At 37.1% G+C, this 21,797-nt stretch overlaps 2 protein-coding genes across 12 annotated transcripts in view; one reads left to right on the forward strand and one right to left on the reverse strand.

Annotated features, from left to right (window-relative positions):
- Positions 1-21,797, forward strand: part of Plcz1 (phospholipase C zeta 1) — a 560,968-nt gene that overhangs the window by 464,335 nt on the left and 74,836 nt on the right. For 10 of the 11 annotated variants that reach the window (XR_015452165.1, XR_015452166.1, XM_087213511.1 and 7 more), the window contains 2 exons: positions 13,743-13,917; positions 15,147-15,270. Coding sequence is in view for 9 of the 11 variants with exons in the window: in XM_087213511.1 (XP_087069637.1) it covers positions 13,883-13,917; positions 15,147-15,270 (159 nt within the window). In the remaining 2 variants the exon portion in view is untranslated. Of the gene's footprint in view, positions 1-13,163; positions 13,322-13,742; positions 13,918-15,146; positions 15,271-21,797 lie in introns of those variants that run through there. The other variant, XM_021259133.2, reaches the window with a different exon arrangement.
- Capza3 (capping actin protein of muscle Z-line subunit alpha 3) lies at positions 12,065-13,146 on the reverse strand. Its single transcript, XM_004845799.3, has one exon. It carries the CDS (start codon positions 12,981-12,983, stop codon positions 12,084-12,086), a length of 900 nt encoding a protein of 299 aa, XP_004845856.1. The 5' UTR covers positions 12,984-13,146; the 3' UTR covers positions 12,065-12,083.

Raw genomic sequence — 21,797 nt, forward strand, 5'->3', positions numbered from 1 at the left:
AGAAAAGAAGGTCAAACCTTGTGAAGGAGGGAGGGCTGGGAAAGAATAAGATGTTCTATTTAAGTCTAGAAATGCTGTATGTTTTGGGCTAGCAGGTAAGGTTGGAAATATATAAATAAAGGTCAAGTTTGACTGGAGTCATTGGTATTTTTAGCAAATATGTTGTTCTCACTTGTAGAGACTGGGTGAACTAGGGTTGTGAAGATGGGAACAGTGTGGCCCACCTGAGAGTGCTGCCATGGTACGGTCTTCTTTATTTTTCTTCCATTTAGTTCCTTGGTATATTTTCGGTATACAAAACAGTTACATTCATCATTGGGCTCTTGTGCCTTTACATGATATATCTTGGCTCTTATTTTTTCCCCATTCCCCTGCCCTCCCTTCACCCCCTCCACCCTTCCCTATTTACAAAGACTTTGTTTCCATGTTTTTCCTTTTCTCATATTTTTTCTTTTCCCTTCTTTCCTTTCTCCTACCCTCCCACTTCCCCTACTCCTTTAGACATTTTCTTCCTATTTCACGATATCAATTATACATTTTGATACTTATTTACACTTTTTTTCACACCAGAGAAACTATTTGGTATTTACACATGTGTCCTATTTATTTCACTTAAGAGTATAGCCTCAGTGTGCATCCACTTAACTACAAATGTCTCCAGTTTCTCATTCTTTATGGCTGAGTAATACTCCATTTTATAAAAAAAAGCACATCTCCCTTATCCAGTTTTCCGATCTCTTTTTTCAGAGTGCTGTAGTTCTCAATATAGAGGTCTTTTGCTTCCTTCATTAGATTGATTCCTAAATATTTCATTTTTTTGGATGCTACTGTGAAAGGGATTGTTTCCCTAATTTCTCTTTTAGTAAGCTGTTATTTGTGTACAAGAAGGCTGTTGATTTTTGAGTGTTGACCCTGTATCCAGCTACTATAGTGAATACATCAATTAAGTCTAGAAGTCTTTTGGCAGAGTTTTTTGGGTCTTCTATGTAGATTATCATATCATCAGCAAATAATGACAGTTTGACTTCTTCCTTTCCTATCTTTACTCCTTTTATTTCTTTCTCTTGTCTAATTGCTGTGGCTAATGTTTCCAGAACTATATTGAATAGGAGTGGTCATAGTGGACATCCTTGTCTTGTTCCTGATTTTAGCCTGAAGTTTTCAGTTTTTGATCATTTAGTATGATGTTGGCTGTTGGTTGTTCATAGATAGCCTTAATCAGGTTGAGATAAAGACCTTCTACTCCAATTTTCTGTAGGGTTTTATCATGAGTGGGTGTTGAATTTTATTGAATGCTTTTTCTGCACCAATTGAGATGATCATATGGTTTTTGTCCCTGGCTCTGTTAATATAGTGTATTACATTTATTGATTTACATATGTTGAGCCCTCCTTGCATCCCTGGGATAAATCCAACTTGGTCAGGGTGTATGATCTTCTTGATGACACTCTGTATTCTGTTTGGCAGTATCTTGTTGAGGATTTTTGCATCTATGTTCATTCGTGAGATTGGCCTGCAGTTCTCTTTTTGGGTTGGGTCTTTCCCTGGTTTTGGAATCAAAGTAACACTTGCTTCGAGGAATGCTTTTGGAAGTACTGCTTTCCTTTTAATTTCATTGAAGAGTTTAAAGAGTAATGGTGATAGTTCTTCTCTAAATGTCTTGTAGTATTCAGTAGTGAAGCCATCAGGACCTGGGCTTTTCTTTGTTGGTAAATTTTTAATTATGTTTGCAATTTCACTGATTGCAATTGGAGTGTTTAGAATTTTTATATCTTTTTCATTTAACTTTGGGAATTCGTATGTATCTAGGAATCTGTCCATTTCTTCTGTGTTTTCTATTTTAGTAGAGTACAGGTTCTCAAAGTAGGTATCGATGATCTTCTGGATTTCTGCTGGATCTGTTGTGACTTCACCTTTTTTGTTCTTAATTGCATGGATTTGAGCCTTTTCTTTCCTTTTTTTGATAAGGGTTTATTGATTTTATTTATTCTTTCAAAAAACCAACTCTTTGATTCACTGATTTCTTTTTGCATTGTTCTCTGAGTCTCCATTGCATTGATTTTTATTCTGATCTTTATAATTTCCTGTCTTCTATGACCCTTGGGTTTGTCATGCTCTTCTTTTTCTAGGAGCTTGAGGTTCAGCACTAGGTTGTTTATTTGAGCTCTATCTGTTTTCCTAATATGGCATTCACTGCTATGAATTTCCCTCATAGAACTGCTTTCATTGTGTCCCATGGATTCCTGTATGTTGTACTGGCATTATCATTTACTTTAGAAACTGTCTACTTTCTTTGTAAATTTCCTCTGTCACCCATTGGTTGTTCAGGAGAGTGTTATTCAATTTCCATGTGTTTGTGGGAGTTTTACGGTTTCTTATGCCATTGATCTCCAGTTTTATTGCACTATGGTCTGGTAATATACAGGGGATAACTTCAGTTCTTTTGCATTTACTTAAACATGCCTATTAGCTAGCATGTGGTCTATTTTGGAGAATGACCCATGTGCAGCCGAAAAGACTGTATATTCTGATTTTGTGGGGTGGAACACTCTGTAGACATCTATTAAGTCCATTTGTTCAAAAGCTTGGTTCAGTTCTAGAATTTTGTTGTTGCTTTTTGTCTAGATGATCTGTCTATTTGTGACAGTGGGGTATTGAGGTCCCCCACTACAATTGTATTAGTGCTTATTTGGTTTTCTGTGTCCCCTAATATTTGTTTTGTATAGTTGGTGGTATTCGTATTTGGTGCATATATATTTATGATTGTCACCTCTTCCTCTTGGATTGTTCCCTTCACGAGGATGTAGTGACCATCTTTGTCTCTCAGTTAGTTTTGGTTTCAAATTTACTTTGTCTGTAAATAAGATTGCTACCCCTGCTTTTTCTGGGTTCCTGTTGCTTGGAGAACTATTTTCCATCCTTTTACTTTCAGTCTATGAGTTTCTTTTTGAACTAGGTGCATTTCTTGTATACAGCATATTGTTGGATTTTGCTTCTTAATCCATTCTGCCAGTCTATTTCTTTTAATTGGTGAGTTGAGGCCATTAACATTGATGGTTATAATTGATATGTGTCGAATCATCCTTGTCATGAAGTTTTACTGCTGTTGGCTCTTTTATTTTTTATTTTCCCCCTTTCCCTTTAGTTTCTTGCCTTGCCTGGTGGCTTCCGTCTGTTGGGCCTCCTGGAGTTGTGACCTTCATTGTCTTTTTCTAGGATATTGTTTAGAATTGTTTGGAGTGCTGATTTGGTGTTCATGAAATTTCTGTGGTGTTCTTTGTCATGGAAGTATTTAAGTTCCCCATCTATTTTGAAAGATAATTTTGCAGGATACAACAGTCTAGGTTGGAAGTTATTTTCTTTTAGGGTTTGAAATACTTCACTCCAGGCTGTCCTTGACTTGAGGGTTTGTGTTGAGAAGTTTTCTGTGATTCTGATGGGCTTTCCTTTGTAGGTGATTTGTTTCTTTTCTCTAACTGCTTGTAGGATTTCATTCTTTTGTTGGGTTTCCAGGATCTTGATTATTATGTGTCTAGGTGTAAATTTGTTTTTGATCATGGCTAGTTGCTGTCCTATATGCCTCACTTATGTGTATGTCAAATTCTTTTGGTCTGTTTGGGAAGTTTTCTGTCATTAATTCTGTGAAGTTTTTTTTATCATTTGTACTTTCTCCTGCTTTTTCATGGACTCCTATCAGTCTTATATTATTCTTCTTTGCATCATCTAGGAGCTGTTGGATTGATTTCTCATGGTCCCTTACTATTTTTTAAGAAATCTGTCTTTTCTTGGTCACTGACCACCATCCTGTCTTCTATAACTGATATTCTGTCTTCAGATTGGCTCAGTCTGCTGTGTATGCTTTCAATAGAGTTTTTAATCTCCTGAATATCTGTTTGAATCTGTTTCATGGTTTCCATTTCTTTCCTATGTTGGACCTTCATGGTTTCCATTTCTTTCCTATGCTGGGGATTCATGGTTTCCATCATGATCCTGAGCTCATCTATTTTTTTTTTTAATCTGTTTCTGTTCTAGAGTCTCTAATCACGTCTTTCATTCTGCTCACCATTTCTGTAGTTATCTGGGAAATTATTTCTGTTTTGAATTTTTCTACAGCCTCATTCATTTATTTTCTTACTCCCTCTGCTATCAGTTCAGTGTGTCCAGGTGATTGATTATGAGACTTTTCCACCTCATTTCCCCCAGAATTTGCCTTTGATGGGGTGGAAGTCTGAGTTTGTGCCTTGCTTGAATGTCTTCTCATTTTTGATTTTGGTACTGTTCTTGGTTTAATTCCTGGGTTGATACTTCAATATTGCTTATTGTAAGTATCTTTGTTGCTTGTATTAAGAACCCTTATGGAATGATTGTTTCCCAGAGGTGTCTTCCAGATATAGCTGATCCTTAGGTTTTGAGTCTCTAATGACTCTGAGGCTGTCTCATTCTCATTATATGAGAAAGGACAACTGACTAGATCAATCACAATGCCTTGGCCCAAGTGATACAATCAGCAACGCAATAGCATCAAGCACAGCTTAGAAAATGACAATTTGTGGTAGTTATTAATCTATCACCTTTAAGTGTGTGAATTAAATGAAAATCAAGGACCAGCCCAACATATGTTTATAGTGAATAAACTCTTCAATATAGCAACATTACCCTTCAGGATGGGGACTCAGATGGAGTTGGGAAAGGAGGGATGGATAGATAGAAGGATAGGGAAAGGTTAGCAATGAGGCCAGAGGACACAAGAAGATCATGCAAACTCTAGGAAACTGTTGAAGACAAGAGGAAAAGACAGAATGAAAGAATAAAGATGAGAACAGAACAACCTAACAGCAATAGGAAGGCTAGAAATGATTTACTTTCCTTTAAAACTAATGACAAATGAGAGAAGGAAAAAGAGAAGAAAAGAAAAAGAAAGAAGAAATCTGAATTAGAGCCAGAACAGGAACAAAAAGGGAGCTGAAGAACAATGTGGGACAGTGAGAGAATGAAAGTGAGGGAGAGAAAGAAAAGAGAAAAAGAAAGAAGAAGAAGAAGAAGAAGAAGGAGAAGAAGGAGAAGAAGAAAAGGGAAAATGTGAAAATAGTAGAAAAAATAAAAATTAAAAATAGAGAGAAAAAAGTAATTTTGAAAATAACAAATAAATAAAAATGAAGGGCCTCCTTCAGGGTATGTCTCTGCTGTCACTATAGACAACATGGGCAGCAGTGTGCAGATATAAATCAATTAGTCTCAGCAAGCCAGGAGCAGACCTGTGAGATTTAGGCAGATTTCTGGCTGCAAGTCCCAAACTGAGCTCCCTGTCCTCCTGCAGGGTTGAACTCTGCAAAGTTCTACTGTAGGTTCCAGCTGTCCTTTCCCTGAAGATGGCCCAGGTTCCGATGGGAGGTGATGATCCCTCCAACTTAACCAAGTACGGTGGTCTGGTGTGCCTTTACTGCAGATTCTCTTCACTTTTCCAATGGGCTTCAATTTTCATCAAGGATTCTGAGAGAGGCCCTCTTTGTGTTGTTCACTTCTGCTCTATCTTCTGGAGCTCAGGACAATGACCTTTATGACCTCCTGTGGCTCTGTAGTGTGGAACCAGGTACTGGCACAGCCAGGAGAGGGGGGTTGTGGGGGGTGGGGGTGGGGGTGCTGCAGGCACCCGCACAGCTAAGCTGGTCACTTGCAGGTGGGGTGTGGGTGGGACAGAGCCTTGCTCCACGTGCCTGAGGTCCTCACTCTCTGCTCACTGGTCACTGGTATGGTATTCTTGAACTCAAGTTGGACCAAAATGTGTTCACTCACAGCTCTTCTGACTGAGTCTGGTTAAGGAATCTTAGAACATAGCACTTAACGAAAAGTTCAGCAAGAAGACCAAACAACTCCCCCTGGAGCAACAACAAGAAGTAGAATAGGGAAGGGGAGGAGGAAAGGAAGGGGGAGGGGGAGAGGGAGGGCAAATAGGAGGAAGAAGAAGGAGAAAGAGAAGGAGAAGAAGAAAGTTAGAAAGCCGAAGGGGAAGAGAAAAAGATTCATGGCCTTTGAGGAAACAGTATTGAAGAGCTACTCAGTAATAGGCCATGCATAGAGATTCTGGGAGTTTCCTTTTACATTGTACCTGAGCAGTATTGAAAAGAATGCAATGCTTGTTTAAACTCTTAGTGAATGAGAATGATATGAAAAGGTGTGCAACACAATTAGTCATTGAGGAAATGGAGATAAAATCCACAGTAAGATATTTTTTCATACCTGTTATGCTAGCAATTACATGTATATCAAGAGCAAAGAATAGCAAATGATGAGGATATGGAAAAATTAGAACACATACACTGTGAGTAGAAATGTAGAATGGTGAAGTCACTATGGGAATTTGCATGAAATTTCCCCCAAAATCAAAAATGGAACAATCATATCCATGCAGAAATCCAACTTTTATATACCTATAAAGGAATTGAAATCAGAATCTCAAGAAATAGTTGCATTCTTATCCCTACTGCAGCATAATTTACAATATCCACGTTATGGGAACTATCTAGTTTTCTATCAGTCAAAGAAGATATAAAGAAAATGTGGAATTTACATACAATGGAATATTATTCAGCCTTCAAAAAGAAGAAAAGTGTGTTATTTTAGACAACATAGATAAACTTTGATGACATTATGCTGAATAGAATAAACCAATCACAGGACAAATACTGTATGATTACGTGATTTTTTGTTTTGTTTTTTTGGTACTGGGGATCGAACTCCAGACCATGTGCTTGTGTGGCAGGTGCCAGAACTACTGAGCTAAATCCCCATGATTATATGATTTTACAGAAGTATCTATATTTTACTGAAGTATCTAAAATATTTAAACTCATAAAAGCAGAGGGTAGAATGGGGGCTTCTAGGGACTGGGGAGGAGGAAATGGGAAACTGTTCTTTTCTCTTATGCAAGATGTCTGCTTTATAAAATGGTACCTGTAGTTAATAATATGGAATTGAGCATTTAATATGTGTTAAGAGAGTACCTCTCATGTTAAATATTCTTACAGAAAAATCCATAGAAGAGGACATGGAATTTTTGTGAGGTTGTTGATATACGTAGTACCTTGGTTGTGATGATGTTATCATGAGTGTTTGTATACGTCCAAGCTCATTGAAGATATACATATTAAAGTGTGCACCTCTATAAAAAATGAAAAAGAAAGAATGGAGAACTAACATCTAGAAGATGCCTATACTTGGGTATGGGATACAGTCCACTAGGAGACACAAAAGGCATCAGAGAAAGGATAGACTAAGATGTAGGTACCATTGAGGAAATAAATTTTGCAACACAAAACATAAGTTCTTGTGATGATATCTGAATGAAGGTCATTGGAATAAACAGTTGTCACATTAACTTTTGAGAATGGATTTTAATTAGTCTGTTACACTGGAAGCCAGAAAGTATGGGTAAGGCAGTATGAGAGCGTAAAAGATGTGACAGATCTGAGCTGGGATTCCAGTCCTGTTGTTCACCAGTGATATCAATTTGGCCAAATTACTTAGGAATCGTCTTAGTTTCCTAAGCTGTAAAAATCAGTTCCCCACTGTATGATTCTTGAAGAGATGTGATGAGGCTGGTGAAATTTCTTGGTAGAGTGCCTAGAGTATAGCATGCTCTTAATTAAAGTCATTCCTTTAAGGAAAAAAATAAGTAGTAAGTAAGGAAGGAAAAATAAAAACTACAGATGTCTTTTAAAGATTTTGGTGGTGAAGAGACCTGAGGAATTTGTAAGAAAGACTTTTTTTAGGACAGTGAAAACTGGATATGGTCACTTATGGAAGGGAGAGTATACACCAGATAGGGAAGATATTGAATGAAAAAGCTCCCCGATAGGTTCACACTCTGGATGACAAAGCACCCAGGATTTAGGATCAGGTACACAGGAACAAGAGTAAGTCTCAGGAAGGAACATATACTTATTTGGAGACTATTTGAATGGAGAAAAATGAATTCTTAGGAGAAAAAAAGATCTAGTTTTTTTTTAAAGTATGTGACTTCTTAGTGAAGAAATGAAGTAATTTTCTATATGAAGCACTGATAAAAAACTGAGCTTAAATGCAGTAGAAAAAGTTCAAATCACATCATCAGAAAACCTACTGGTGTTAATAGAAATGAATAAATTGATCACCGAGAGAGAAAACAGTAACTGAGAGTGGGGATAAATTTCACTAGCATTTAGGAAAAAATCGTACTGTAAAAATAGTGTTACCTGAGTAAAACGTCCAGAATCTTAAAAGGTGTACCATGATGAGAAGATCGAGAAAGCAACATAAGTCAATAACACAGCCACACATGGGCTGAGTGACAGTGAACTGGAAACACTTTCATATTGTTCTCCAAAAATGTAATCCAGTGTAGATAGATAAGGCCTTTATAAACTTTGGAACATCCAAAGACTTGAATAGGAGCTCTGTGCATTCCCAGATCCACAGGGTATGTAGAAGAGATCACCTGGGTCTTGCACCTTAGGATGACGTTTCAAATACAGAACAATAGGCGAAGCCTGCTTTAACCGCAAGGAAAGCACGAAGCTAGGGAATGTCCCAGAACAGCAGGGACTCAGCCTGGCATAGGGAGAGTGGAAAGATGTCATGCCTCTCCTGAACCTCTGCTTGAGTAGCATATGATATGGTCATTCAGTTAGCTGTTTGGAACAATCCCCAAGGGAAACGGTAGAAAATCTTTGGTAGAGAATTGAAACAAATATATTTATTGAAGAACTTGATTTTCTTAAAATTGTTGGAGAACACATTTCGTTTGGAGAAAAGTACAAAAGTGTTCATCAGAGCAGAAAGAGACCAGTGGAACCAGCAATCTTGTAGTGTTGACTACGGTAGCCCCGGGAATGGGAGTGGAATTCATAGTTCCTAAGGACAGCAGGGATTGGTGGTTCATAAAGTCTTAAGGCCAGCTAAAGCTATCATGCTTCTTCATTCATATCTTTGTTATCCTTTTTCTTCTCTCCCCTCCATCTTTTTCTCCTACCTTGCTTTCCTTTGTTTTTTCCCTTGTTCTTGCCACCTACCATTGAGTACTTACTGTATGACAGACGGTGCTGGGACTAGGTACTTGGGATAGAAAAAGTGCCTTTCTGATGAGCTTACATTCATTCTAGCTGGGAGTGAAATTGGGGGGAGAAACCCCTAGAATATTTTTTTAAATTGGAACTTTGTATTTATTATATCACATTGACTCAAGATCTGAATTATCTTTTATGTCTCTGTGTGTACACATGTATTCATAGTGTAGACCTAAGGGTTTGTGTGTTTGTGCATGTGTGTGTTTGTGCGGGGAAAAGAAATAACTTCATTGTTCTGCGTGTACCAGTCTCCATATAAAGAAAATAATTACCACACAATGTTCTTGTAGGAATGTGTTTGGTATAATGTGATACAAGTTAATGAAAAAATTTTTTTGTTTTGTATTGTTTTAAGGTTTGCTTATTGTTGATTTAAGAAAAAAATTGATATTTAATGTTATAAAGATTACTGCGGTGAGCCAGACAGTCTCTTAATGCTATTGAAGGGATTATAAATTTGTTAAAAATCTTTTTGGGAAGCAGTCTGTAACTGTGTAGTAAGAGCATTAATATCTTCATGTCTTTTCAATATGCAACTTTGAGGAACTTATCTTTAGGGAAATAATCCACAATGTGAGCAAATATATGTTCACTATAGCATAATTTATAATATGCTAAAAATTTAAATTATATATGAAGAGAGAAATGAATTGTTATAGTGCATCTGCAGTGCATCTAACATATAAATAATTAAATTTTTGTACTTAAGGAGTTTTGTACAGATGAAAACCTATCTGGTCCATGCACAGTGAATTCAGCAAGTAAGTACCAATAGCTTCTCTCTTTTTTTGGTACTGGGAATCAAACTTGGGACCTTGTACTGGCGAGGCAGGCGATGGCACCACTGAGCTAAATCCCTGGCCCAGTACCAGTGGCTTTTAAGAGTAATGGTTTTGTGGGAAATGATTTTAAGTAAATAGAAAACAAAGATATGCTATTTTAAGATTAGGACAAAATTTCTTAAAATGTCACTTATATCCTTTATATCAGGGTCATCTCAGATACTTGTTAAAAATGTGGATATCCTGGCCTAGTGGTGTAGTTCAGTGGTAGAGTGCTTGACTAACCAGGAAGAGGTTCTGGGTTTGATCCTCAGCACCAGAAAAGAAAAGAAAAGAAAAAAGAAAAGAAAAGAAAAGAAAAGAAAAGAAAAACAACAAAAGCCCAATCTACTAAGTCAGAATCTGAGCATGGGCCCCAGTTATTTGTATTTTAAAAGATACACCCCACATAATTCTCTTGAGGTTCTCCAAGAATCAGTAGTTGAAGAAAAGAAAAATTCTTGCAAAGGATCTTGCCTGCTCCAATGTTTATTAAGCAGAATTAGAGCGTTTCAAAATTTTCATAAATACAAAGTACTTGGCTTCCCAGCTGAATCAGAATTGGAGGGTGGGGACTAGCCACTGCTCTCTCATCATCTTGTTAGAGTTTTACATTTGCAATTCACTGAAAGAGCCAACACCATAGGTAACAGTGCTGGGAAGAGTGGTATGACAGGCTGGGGAATTTAGCTCCGTGGTGCCTTACCTGCCTTGCAAGTGCAAGGTCCTGAGGTCTATCCCTGATACTGGGGGAAAAAAAAGAGTGGCAGGAAGGTGTTATAGGTAACTTGTCGGCTTGAAAACAAGACAATCAGTCCTGTTTCTTTTGAGGAATCCCTTAGATAAGATGCTTACCTAACCCACTATCTGGCAGAGGTCACTCTTCTCAATGACAGACCTCCATGGTGAGCTGTGATACCCCAGGGCATTCAAACTAAAGCATTCCCCTGTCACTGTGTGCTGTGGTCTGAGTGTTGGACTTAATCCTAATGAGGTGCTGGTATTAGGAGGTGGGGCCTTTGGGAGGTCACGAGGTCATAGTTTTTATGAATGGAATTAGTACCTTACAGAAGAGACCACAGAGACCTTGCCCCTTCCACAATGGGGTGACACAATGAGAAAGCATCTTTAAGGAAGCAGGCCCTTCAAAAGACACCGAGTTTGCTGGCACTTTGATTATGGATTTCCCAGCCTCCAGAACTGTGAGCAATAAATTTCTGTTGTTTATAAACTGCCTGGTTTATGGTATTTTACGATACCAGCACTAACAACATAAGACACTAAGCTGCCTGGATGAGTCCAGCAACTGAAATACTTAGGTTCTTCTTATGTAAATTGGAGATAACACAGTTCTGGAACCAGACTAACACTGAAAAGATGTATACAATGCATTTAGCACAAAACATGTTATGAAGGAAATACTTAGAAGTGTTTGGAGTGATGAATTCCAAGAGCTTGACTATGTAAGGCGGGAGGTAAGACTTTTCTAGTTGACTTGGAAGACCATACTGGTAATTAGATAAACCCAGGGATTTAGGGTAATCCCAAATTCTTGGTATGGTTGGGTGGGTGAGTGAGTGGGGAGTTGAGGAAGCTGTAGGGTAAAATAGTGAAACCAAGTTTACTAATAGTCCTTCATCAGAGTAAGATTTTTGATATCAGTTTCTTTCATGGACCATCTAAACCCAACATCATTTATTGAAATCTATCCTTTCAGAATTGGTCTAGGACTGAATGGAATTATGTGAAATACCATTTGCAGTGTAATGTTATTTGCATAATGTTATTTGTATCCCAGTTCCAAAGAAAGTAAAAATTCACACACACACACACACAGACACACACTCACATGCACACACACATGATCTTGATCCTGGGCATGTGTATAATATTTTTGGAGTATTGTGTATTGCAAAACTATTTTAGGTTCTAATCAATTTCTCTGCCTTTATGACCATCAGCACTATGAAATATAAATTTACTCTACCCTTTTTGCCATTTAGTATGTACTGTCTGAGTAAAGTTACTTCTTATACTTTTCCTATGTAAACGCAAATGGAACTAGTAATAAGCATCTCTATGGCTTGCCTAACTTTAGGAAAAGAACCACGCACCAGAAACACAACCGTGTCAGATCAAGACAATTGTCAGAAGAAATCCTTTATATTATCCAGTTACACATCACACTTCTTGAGTAAATGACATATCCTAACTTAGGGTACATCACCAGGTTTAAGTCAGAGAGAATCCTCTGCCAGTCAATGAGAGTGCGGGTCACTGGAAGATCCCTTCGTAGAATTTTTTTCAGGACTTCATTGGATAACTCCTGTAATTCTTCACAGACGGCAGCTTGAAATTTATTCTCTTGCTCTTCCACGAGCCTTGCAAAACTTAGAGCCAGTTGAGCTTGGTTAATGACTTCTAAGGTTTCTTTAACGTCTTTGGAGATTTCAATATGAAGGTTGACACACCGGAAGAAGTGAGCTTGCACAAAGATACTTCCTCTTACTAGGGTTAGAAATGGATTCACTTGGAAAATCCATTTAGATTTCCAAAGACCATTCCAGCATTCTCCTGTTTCATAGTTGTGATCCTCGATGCATGCTATCAAGAATTCTTTATTTTTGATAGTTTTTCTCAGTACATTGCAATTTCCAGCTGGATAGTGATCATTCACGTACAGTTTTATGGCACATAGGACAACAGCTCTCAGGTGTTCTGTCTCGTTCCGAATAATACCATGACTCTTAATGTCTTTCAACTGATTTTGAAGCAGGTCAAATTTGAAAGAAAGTTTGCTGTGATGGTCAAAAAATCGGTAATCACCCATTACATTGTGGTGAGACAAGAGTACCGGATTCCCATCGATGCAGAGTGGTACACAATATTTTTGGCAGTGCTGGTGGCCTGCGCACTCACCTTGATGGTGCATAAGTTTTTCATCATGGATAAGCAGACAGAGATCATCAAAGGCATTTACAAATTCCCCCGGTGGGGCCTGTATTAAGAGTCTGCGAATGACTTTTTCTTTCTCTTTCTGACTCAGAACACTAAGTGCCATGTTTGGGTGTTGCAGAAGCAGAGCTTCTGAAGTAGAGTCTTCAAAAGCTAAGAAAACATTCCATGAGAGACGCTGTCCATCAAGGTGTTAATCAGTCAAGTTTAAGATTACTATGTCCGACCATGAAAACAGGTGGCTTGGCAAGCTTTAAGTCTCCTGGTGAAGTCACAGAGAAAGCTTGTTTGTGAAGCATAGAACGTTTGATGATATCACAATGAGAGTTCAGACCCAAAGAAAAAAATGACAGCCACCTAACAGCGTGGTGCCCAGCCAACCAGTGTGATACCAGTGTTGAAGATTTTTAAGAACATGCACTCCTGAAGGCTTCTTCCAAAGTGGTGTGTCTCTGTGTGTGTTGTGTGTTGTTTGGGATCTAGAGACGTAGCTGAGGGTTTCTACAGAGTGTTTGGTAACATGTTACCCCTCCAGCAATTACAATGGCATTGACTTGTACTCGGGCCCTTAGAATAGCTGCTCGAGTAGATGGAAGCACATTGTGATGAAAGGTTTGAGGGGTTTCAAGAAAAGAGTAAAAATAAAACAACATAAAAAAGGTAGTTCATGAAAAAATGCTAGACAGCAAGAAATGCTGCATTTATAAACCTAGTGGGTTTGAAAATGAACAGAATATAAACAAGAAGCCAAAAGTTTTGGGAAGGATCCTGCTGGGCCCATGTCTTACATGATGTTTTTGTAAGATTTAAGTGTGTTAGTTTCAAAGAACAAGGCAAAAAACTGTGTTCTCTGCTTTCTCCATAGAAAAGTGGTGACAGTGACAACAGCCAATGAGTATGAAGAAATTCCTTTCCCACACAAAGCAGCAGAACTAGTTATATTTGGAGCTTGTGGAAACCCATGCCCATCCCAGCAGAGACTCCTAAGAGAGGAGAAATGATGAAATGGCACTGACAGGTCATGAAAAGAATGAAATGAGATATCCATTTGGAAGGGTTTTTCTGTTCCCTTTTCTCTTTCCTTCTTTTCCTTCTCTCTCTCTCTTTGTGTTTTGGGGGGAGGGGTACAGTACTGGGGATTGAACCTATGGGTGCTGTACCACTGAGCTACATCTTTAGTTTGCATTCTGAGACAAGGTCTCACTAAATTGCCCAGGCTGGGTTCAAACTTGTAATCCTCCTAACTTAGCCTCCCAGAATGCTGGGATTATAGGCCTGCGCCATGGCAGTCAAATGGTTCACCCTTTTTATGTTACTCTTCTCATTTTCTTTGGAAGACGTGAATTTAAATGTCTTTGATTTAAGTGTTAAATTTCAGCTTTCTTCCATATCTGTCCTGAGATTTTTCTGGATTTCCTTTCACTCCTCTTTCTTTTTCCTATAAGAATATGAGTTTTGCAACATTTAGTCATGGCTATTAAATTTAAAGTCTTCTTATTCATTCTAACAATCTGAAATTGAGTGGAATTGTGAACCCTTTCACCTATAGCTTTCATGATTTTATACATTGTTGTATTATTTCATTTCCACTTTAGTTTTTCAAATTGAAATGCTCTAATTTTTGTAAATGATCTGTATATGTAAATATACATTACTTTGGTTTTTTCTCTTACCAAATGTGCACATGTATGATATTCTGAACTCTTTTTGATATTCAAAATGTTGCTTGTGGGGGCATGAATATAACAGGACAGTTAACAAAATGTAGTAATAATATCAATCATGGCTGTTATTTATGGAACACTCAGTAGCAGGAACTGCACTGAATGACATATTATGAACTTATTTAATGCTTCCCCATTCCATAAGATTCAGTACTGATTTCCCCACCCTCAAGGATGAGAGGGAACAGGTGAGGGGGATCTTGGAGTGCAGCTGCCTCTCAAGCCCTCAGGACTCACAAAACACTGTAATAATGTTTGAATGAATCTGCCAAGTAATTACTTTATTTCTCAACTTTTAATCTTTACTCTTTTCCTGTATGTTTTTGAGTTGTACTTTTTTATATCTTTACTAAAGAATAGTAGTTATCTATGTTTGTTTTAAATACTACCTATTACACAATTATTTTGCTATTTGTTTAAATACAATATGGGTTATCCTTTAAAATTAAAAGTACAGGTAAACCAAAGATAAAATATTTCTTCAAGAATTTTGAATATTTGATGACTTTCTCTGAGAATTTCCTTAACATTTTTATGCTTCTTACATGGTTTTTCTCAAAGATTCAGGATGAATTTAGAGGTGGAAAAATTAACGTAGAAAGAACATATAAATTACTTGAAAAATTAGATATTCAGTGCAATTATGTTCATGTGAAACATATTTTTAAGGTGAGATGACATCCACCCCCTGCCTATCCCACCCTAAGAAGCACTTAATCTAATATAAATAAACATTAATGACTACTTGATGCTTTTTGTACAAAATACATATGAGAAATCAGTCTCTTAAGAATAAAATGAATTCATTATGCTAATAATATTTATGGTCAATTTAAAGATATTTAGGGAGGAGGTAAAGTTGGTTGCTGATAAAGTTTGAAATACTACTAGTCTATTGGTTTAACACAACTTCCTGAATATGAAGGAATTCTCATATCTGATCTAGGATTGTTGTATGTCAAAACATTTAAATGATTAAATGCAAAGTAGATTCGATGTAAATTGTTTATAGAAGGCATATCTAGTGACTAGGGTGCAGTATCAACTTGATTAGCTTTGGGATGTATTGTGGAGATTAGGAAAGCATCCTTATGATTTTGTCTGGGTGGGTTATGGATGTGTGGTCTCAGGGAGTCTATGTCTGGTCCCTCTCCCTTTCTTCTCTGGCACTTTTCCCCTGCTCTGCTTTCTGGCCGCCATGAGCTAAGCAGCTTTGCTGTGCTATTCATTTTTGCCATAATGTTCTTGTCTTGGAATCAGCTAACCATGGACTGAATACCCCAAAACTGAGCAAAATTAAACTTCTATTCCTTTCAGTTGTGGGTATCAGGTATTGTATCTCAGTAATGAGAAAGCTAACTAATATAAAAAATTTGTAATGGAGAAATAGGATCAGTAGTATGATTATCCCTGATCATATGCACATTGAGGTGATACTCTTAAGTGAAATAAATAGGACACACATGTATAAATACTGAATAGTTTCTCTAGTGTGAGAAACTGAAAGTGGAAATAAGGACTAAAAGGTATAATTGATAATGTGAAATAGGAAGAAAAGGGGCAAAGGGGAAGGGGAAGTGGGAGGGGTAGGGGAAAGGAAAGAAGGGAATGGAATTAATATGAGAAAATGGAAAAATGGAAACAATGTCTTTGTAAATAGGGAGGGATGGAGGGGTTGAAGGGAGGGCAGGGAAAGGGGGAAAAATAAGAACCAAGAGAGATTATGTAAAGGTGCAAATTTCCAATGATGAATGTCATTATATTGTATAGCTAAAATGTACCAATGATTAGAATGAATAATCGATAATGTGAAATAGGAAGAAAAGGTCCAAAGGCGTAGGGGTAGTGGGAGGGGTAGGAGAAAGGAAAGAAGGGAAAGGAAAAATTATGAGAAATGGAAAAAATGGAAACAAAGTCTTTGTAAATAGGGAAGGGTGGAGGGCATGAAGGGAGGGCTAGGAATGGGGAAAAGTTAAGAACCAAGATGCATCATGTACAGGTACAAGTTCTTACTGAGAAAGGTAAATGTGTTGTATACCTAAAATGTACCAATAAAAGAAAAAAAAAGAGAAATCTTTGGGACTAGTGTGTGGAAGTAGTTTGGAGATACCAGCTAGAGAAGTCCTGAATGCTATAAGCAAGTTAGGTGGGTGACTGAGGTCAGAATTCAGAAGACCAGAATACTGATAGGAATGTAGACAGTACAAGTCAGGCTCAGGAGTTTCAGTTGGGAACCGGGACTACACTGACATATAGTCTAGGGGCCATGTGTTTTACATTCTGGGAGAAAATGTGTCTATATTTTGCCCTTGTCCTGAGACATTGCAGGAGTCTAAGATTAGGGTGGTGGACTAATTAATCTGGTGGAGGAAATTTCAAGATAGCCAAATCTTCAGGCTGTGATATGAGTACTGATGGCTGATTTTGTCTAGATTCATAGTGAGAATTCAGGCAAAAGGTAGAGCAGAAAAATTTCAAAAACTTAATACTGCATTAGTTTGTTCAAAAATCTAGAAAATTGTATTATACTTATTAATTTCCTGAGGAGCTCACATAAATTCTGACATGAATTAATTTTCTTTCAAGGTGACTTTTTAATGTAAGTTTGAGTAAAGAACATATAACTTTATGATCTTGGCAATATATTCTGAACTACTTTCTACAAGATTAATTATTGACACATGGCTCGAGCAGCAATTCTTTAATTTTATAAAAATTATTTTTTAATGAAATTTTATTGCTTGCATCTTAGACTAGCACTTAATTTATAGCATTGAAAATATTTTATAGAAAATATTATGTCATTCTAATACATATATGTAGCCTTAGACTATACCTTTAATTGTGTATGAAATAGTCTCTTTTTTAATTTCAAGAATTTCTTACAATAGATCTTAAGCCTTTCAATTTTTTAGACAATAAGAAACCATTATTAAATCTATGATATGTGCAAGGCACTCTGTTAGACACTCCACATTGTGAGAAATGAATGAAGAGTTACCTCTTAGAAGAAAAAGGAATGCAAAAATTACTATTTTATAAATAGGTCACAATCTCATGGAAAATTCTAACAGGGAACTTGAGATAAAAGAGACTCTTTAACTGGGATTTTCTTAGAAGGTGCTATGATGGAGGTAGCATTTTTGATGAACCTTAGAAAATGAGAAAGACAACATAGCAAGAACCTGTCTAAATATGAAAAATATTTAAAAAGGGTTGAGGATGTAGCTTAGTGTGAAGACCTTGGGTTCAATCCCCAGGACCAGCTCAGAGAGAGAGGGAGAGACAGAGAGAAGAGAGGGAAAGGAAGAGGGGGAGGGAGAGGCAAGAGGAGGAGAGAGAGAGAAAAGAAAGAGGAGAGAAGGAGAGAAAGAGATAGAGAGAGAGAGGGGAAGAAAAGAAGGAGGAGGAAGAGGAGAAGGAAGGAGGAGGCAAGAGGGAAGCAGGCAGGGAGAGAAGGAGAGAGAGAGTCAATATGTGTAGAATAGATGCAAATAGTTCTTGGAGAATTTTAAAAAAGCAATCAAACATGACTGGAATATAGGATGCATGTAGGGAAATGTTGAGAAGTAGCTACAAATGCCAGGTATGGTCAGACATGGAAAATTTGCATAGTAGATCATAGAATTTGGATTTTCTTTCTTAGGCAATGGGTAGCCATTGAAACTTTTTGATCAGAAACATATTGTATATTTTAGGAGAAATAATTTGACAGCAGTGTAGAATGGATTGGAATTGGAAGTCAGGCAGAGGTAGTTTATTTCTCTACCATTTCTGCCCTCAACCTTGCAAACTGATTCAATTCGGTCACTTATATTCTGTTTGGTTTCACTTCAAGTTTCTGGTTTCCTGTCTTCATTTGTCCTCTAGAATTTAAACCTTGACAACATCTCATATAGTATAATAAACAGCACCATATTCTCTTTTGTTACATTCTTTCAGATAAGCTAAAAGAATCCTTTATATTCATTTCTCTACTTATTCAATGATCCATTGCAATATGATATGCATTTATATTTATCTAGAAAACCTCTTTCTGTCTAGAATGCTAAGTCCATTGTTTATCCTATGTATTTTATTCAACATTCTTTTTTAAAAATTCTGCCCATCCTGACATCTATGATGTCACTCTTCTACTAATTTTCATTTAAAATTACAGACTATCACTTTTCCATTTATCCCGTGACCATCCCTTCTACTTTTCTCTTAAAGTTGAGATCATTATTTCCTTTCATTTTACTTTTAAACAATCTAATTGATTACATAAAATAAGAATATTATTGACTCACAATGGCTTCACCTACTACTTAAATAGAAAAGATTCCTAGCTTTCTATCTTGAACAACAAAACCACATAAATGATATTTTTGATATCTGCCATATTCTAGGCCCTGGTTAGGTTTTGCACACATTATTCTTACAAACATTCAAGGAAGTTATTATTAGCTTCTTTTCACCTTTAAGGACATCAAAGATAAGACTGTTCATAGAATTTGTGTATCTAAAAGTGTTCAAGCAATAGACCACATTCTCAATATTTTCAGGCAGGTACTCTTTTAAGTACTAGGACTACAAGAAACAAATGACAAATGCTCTGTTCAAAGTAATTTTAGAAGGGATACAGAAAAAGGCTTTCTTTCCAGTGTAATAAACTCTGTGATAAGAAGATGCAGAGAGAACCCAGAGAAGAGGTGTCAAGGCAGCCTTTGGAGCAGTTACAGAGGAACATAGGGAAGGCTTCTAGAGGAGGGAACACTCTCAAGAATGAGTAGACACTAAGCAGTTAAAAAGAAAAAGAAGCATGTTCCAGAAGAAAGAATGGCATGAGCCATAACAGAAGGTTGCTTAGCGTAACAAATTCAGTACAACCTAAGTGGGAGATGCAAAGAGGGAAAGGATAGGAGCAGAAACCACCAGTGACACTTTAAAGAAACTTAGATTCCACACAGTATAGGTCGGGTTTAGTTCTGAAGGCAAGGAAAATTCAGTGAGAAGTTTAAGAGGGAGTTGGAATGTTTAGCTCTGCATTACACAGAAATTATTTCTGCATATGCACTGTGGACTTGTATAGGGTGTATGGACTTTCTATTGTTCCCTGTGCTTTTGAAGTTAGTTCATATTTTTGGTTTTCTATCCCTGTGGATTTGGGGAACATAGTAATGTATCAGTACTCTAAGTTACAGCTGTTATTTTGTGCCTCAGTCCTCATTCTTGAACCTTTCTTGCTCCTTGCTTTTCATCTTCCTGCTTCCCCAAGTCATTACTCTGTTCACTGTGTCCTGTCTTTTCCATCATGACTTACTCCTTGTTACATTCCTTTTCCTACTTAGATCTTCCCATCTTCCATGACACAACCCTGATTATATATAATTGATAAGGTGCATTATTTTAAGATTGTATAATTTTAAAGTATGCATTAGTCAGCTTTCCCATCACTGAAACATAACATGGGACAACCCACCCACAACATAAAGATGGAAAACATTAATTTATTTCTTGGTTTCAAGAGATTCAGTGCATGATTGGTTGACTCCAAGACAGAAAAGTCTTGGTGGAATGGTTTATGGCAGCCAGGAAGCAGAGAATGGGAACGGTAGCAGAGAGAAATGACCAACGGATCATGCATAATACCTCCATGACCCACCCAGACACACCAGCAGTGAGCTTTGCTAATCTGCTAGGCATTTCTTAATCTGATGAAATTGGCAAGTCAGGAGCAACAGTGACAAGGTGCTATTATTGTTTAGAGCATTTTGGAGACCCAGTATCTGATGTGAGACCCAATATCTCAAGCACAAACCCAAGGTTTCTTCTAAAACATATTCCCGTCTCATTCCCACTTGGCACTTTATTCTAGGCCTGCTTCTTCAAGTTGCTACTAACAATGCATGATCAGTGTTTCTCTTTGAACTTAGTGCTCTTCATATTTGGCTCCCAGCTCAGATTGCTTCTGGGATCTACTGATATAATGTTTTTTCTGGTAATTACTTGGATATTTTCCTTATGAAATTAAGAGATCATTTCCTGTTATATTCTAGGGATTCTACAGTGTTGTATGCTGCATAGGAAAAGTTTTGAGAGCTACTAGGCTGGACACTGCAAGTGAGGCAAAGACAATACATACACACTGATATTTACAACTATTATTTACTGTATATTTCCAATTCTCGTAGTTGTCTGGGGACATAGATGCTTTTATCTATTCCTGTTTTGTAGTTATCAAATATGAAGTGCAGAAAGTTTCATTTATATGTTTAAAGCTCCACACACCTTGGAGTTTGGGATATAATATCATCTCTGTCTACCCATTCTGTCAGCTTTTTGCCATGACACAATGACCCTTTAGCACGTGCATTTTTATTTGATGTGTTTATAACATAATGAGAGAATTAAGATGTTTATTAAATGACTTTAAAAAACTACGAAACCTCTTTCTCCATTGAACTCCCTATTCCCCAGTTTTTTATTTGTTGGTGATTTTGTATTTCTCTTATTGTAGTTCTGACTTTCTCCAATGTAGTTCTTTCTGAATTCTCTCATGTGTCTAACACTCTAATGCGTGGAATCCTTCTGACGCACTCCTTCATTATTTCACTGACATGTTTTCTTTAGTGTTTATTTATCACCTCTCACCTGAATTGCATCTTTTCTGCTGTCTTATGACAGTTTCCCATTTTTTTCAGTTGCTAAGGGACAACAAATCATACTAAGCTTCTACTTTTGCTAGTCATTTTTGACTCAGGGCTTTACAGTGTTTCTGTTCCTTCTGATAACTGAGTCCAGTCTGCATTCTTACCTTTCATTTTAAACATTTAAATATGACTTCTCCACGCTAGCCAGGTGAATCTACTCTTCCTTAGTAGGACATTTTTCCCCCTTGCCCCAAACTTTACAACTACCCAGATTCCACTTTTTCAATGTATTAATACATGAGTACTTCAGCTTCCACCATTTCTATTGACCTTTGATATCTCTGATTGACTCTGAAATTTTTATGGTTCAGGCTCCACATTTTTGGAAGGTACTGAAGTGGAGTAAAATAGAAAAGGAAATATGTACTTGAAAGACAAACTGGAATCCTCTTTTTCTTCCATATCCTTTTCTATACTCACTGTGGTCACTGCATTTTAAGAGGTGATAATATACTAACCTTTTCCTAATTTTAGCATCATTCCTTGCAGTTTTATATGTTTATC

This window comes from Heterocephalus glaber, unplaced genomic scaffold (genome assembly GCF_053883595.1).
Source record: "Heterocephalus glaber isolate CG9 unplaced genomic scaffold, H.glaber_assembly_v1.0 deba00001444, whole genome shotgun sequence".
In the NCBI taxonomy this organism is placed as follows: domain Eukaryota; kingdom Metazoa; phylum Chordata; class Mammalia; order Rodentia; family Bathyergidae; genus Heterocephalus; species Heterocephalus glaber.

What these genes read in the sequence shown, in the direction of transcription:
- Capza3 (XM_004845799.3), bottom strand. Translation starts at nt 12,983, where the DNA reads ATGGCACTTAGTGTTCTGAGTCAGAAAGAGAAAGAAAAAGTCATTCGC.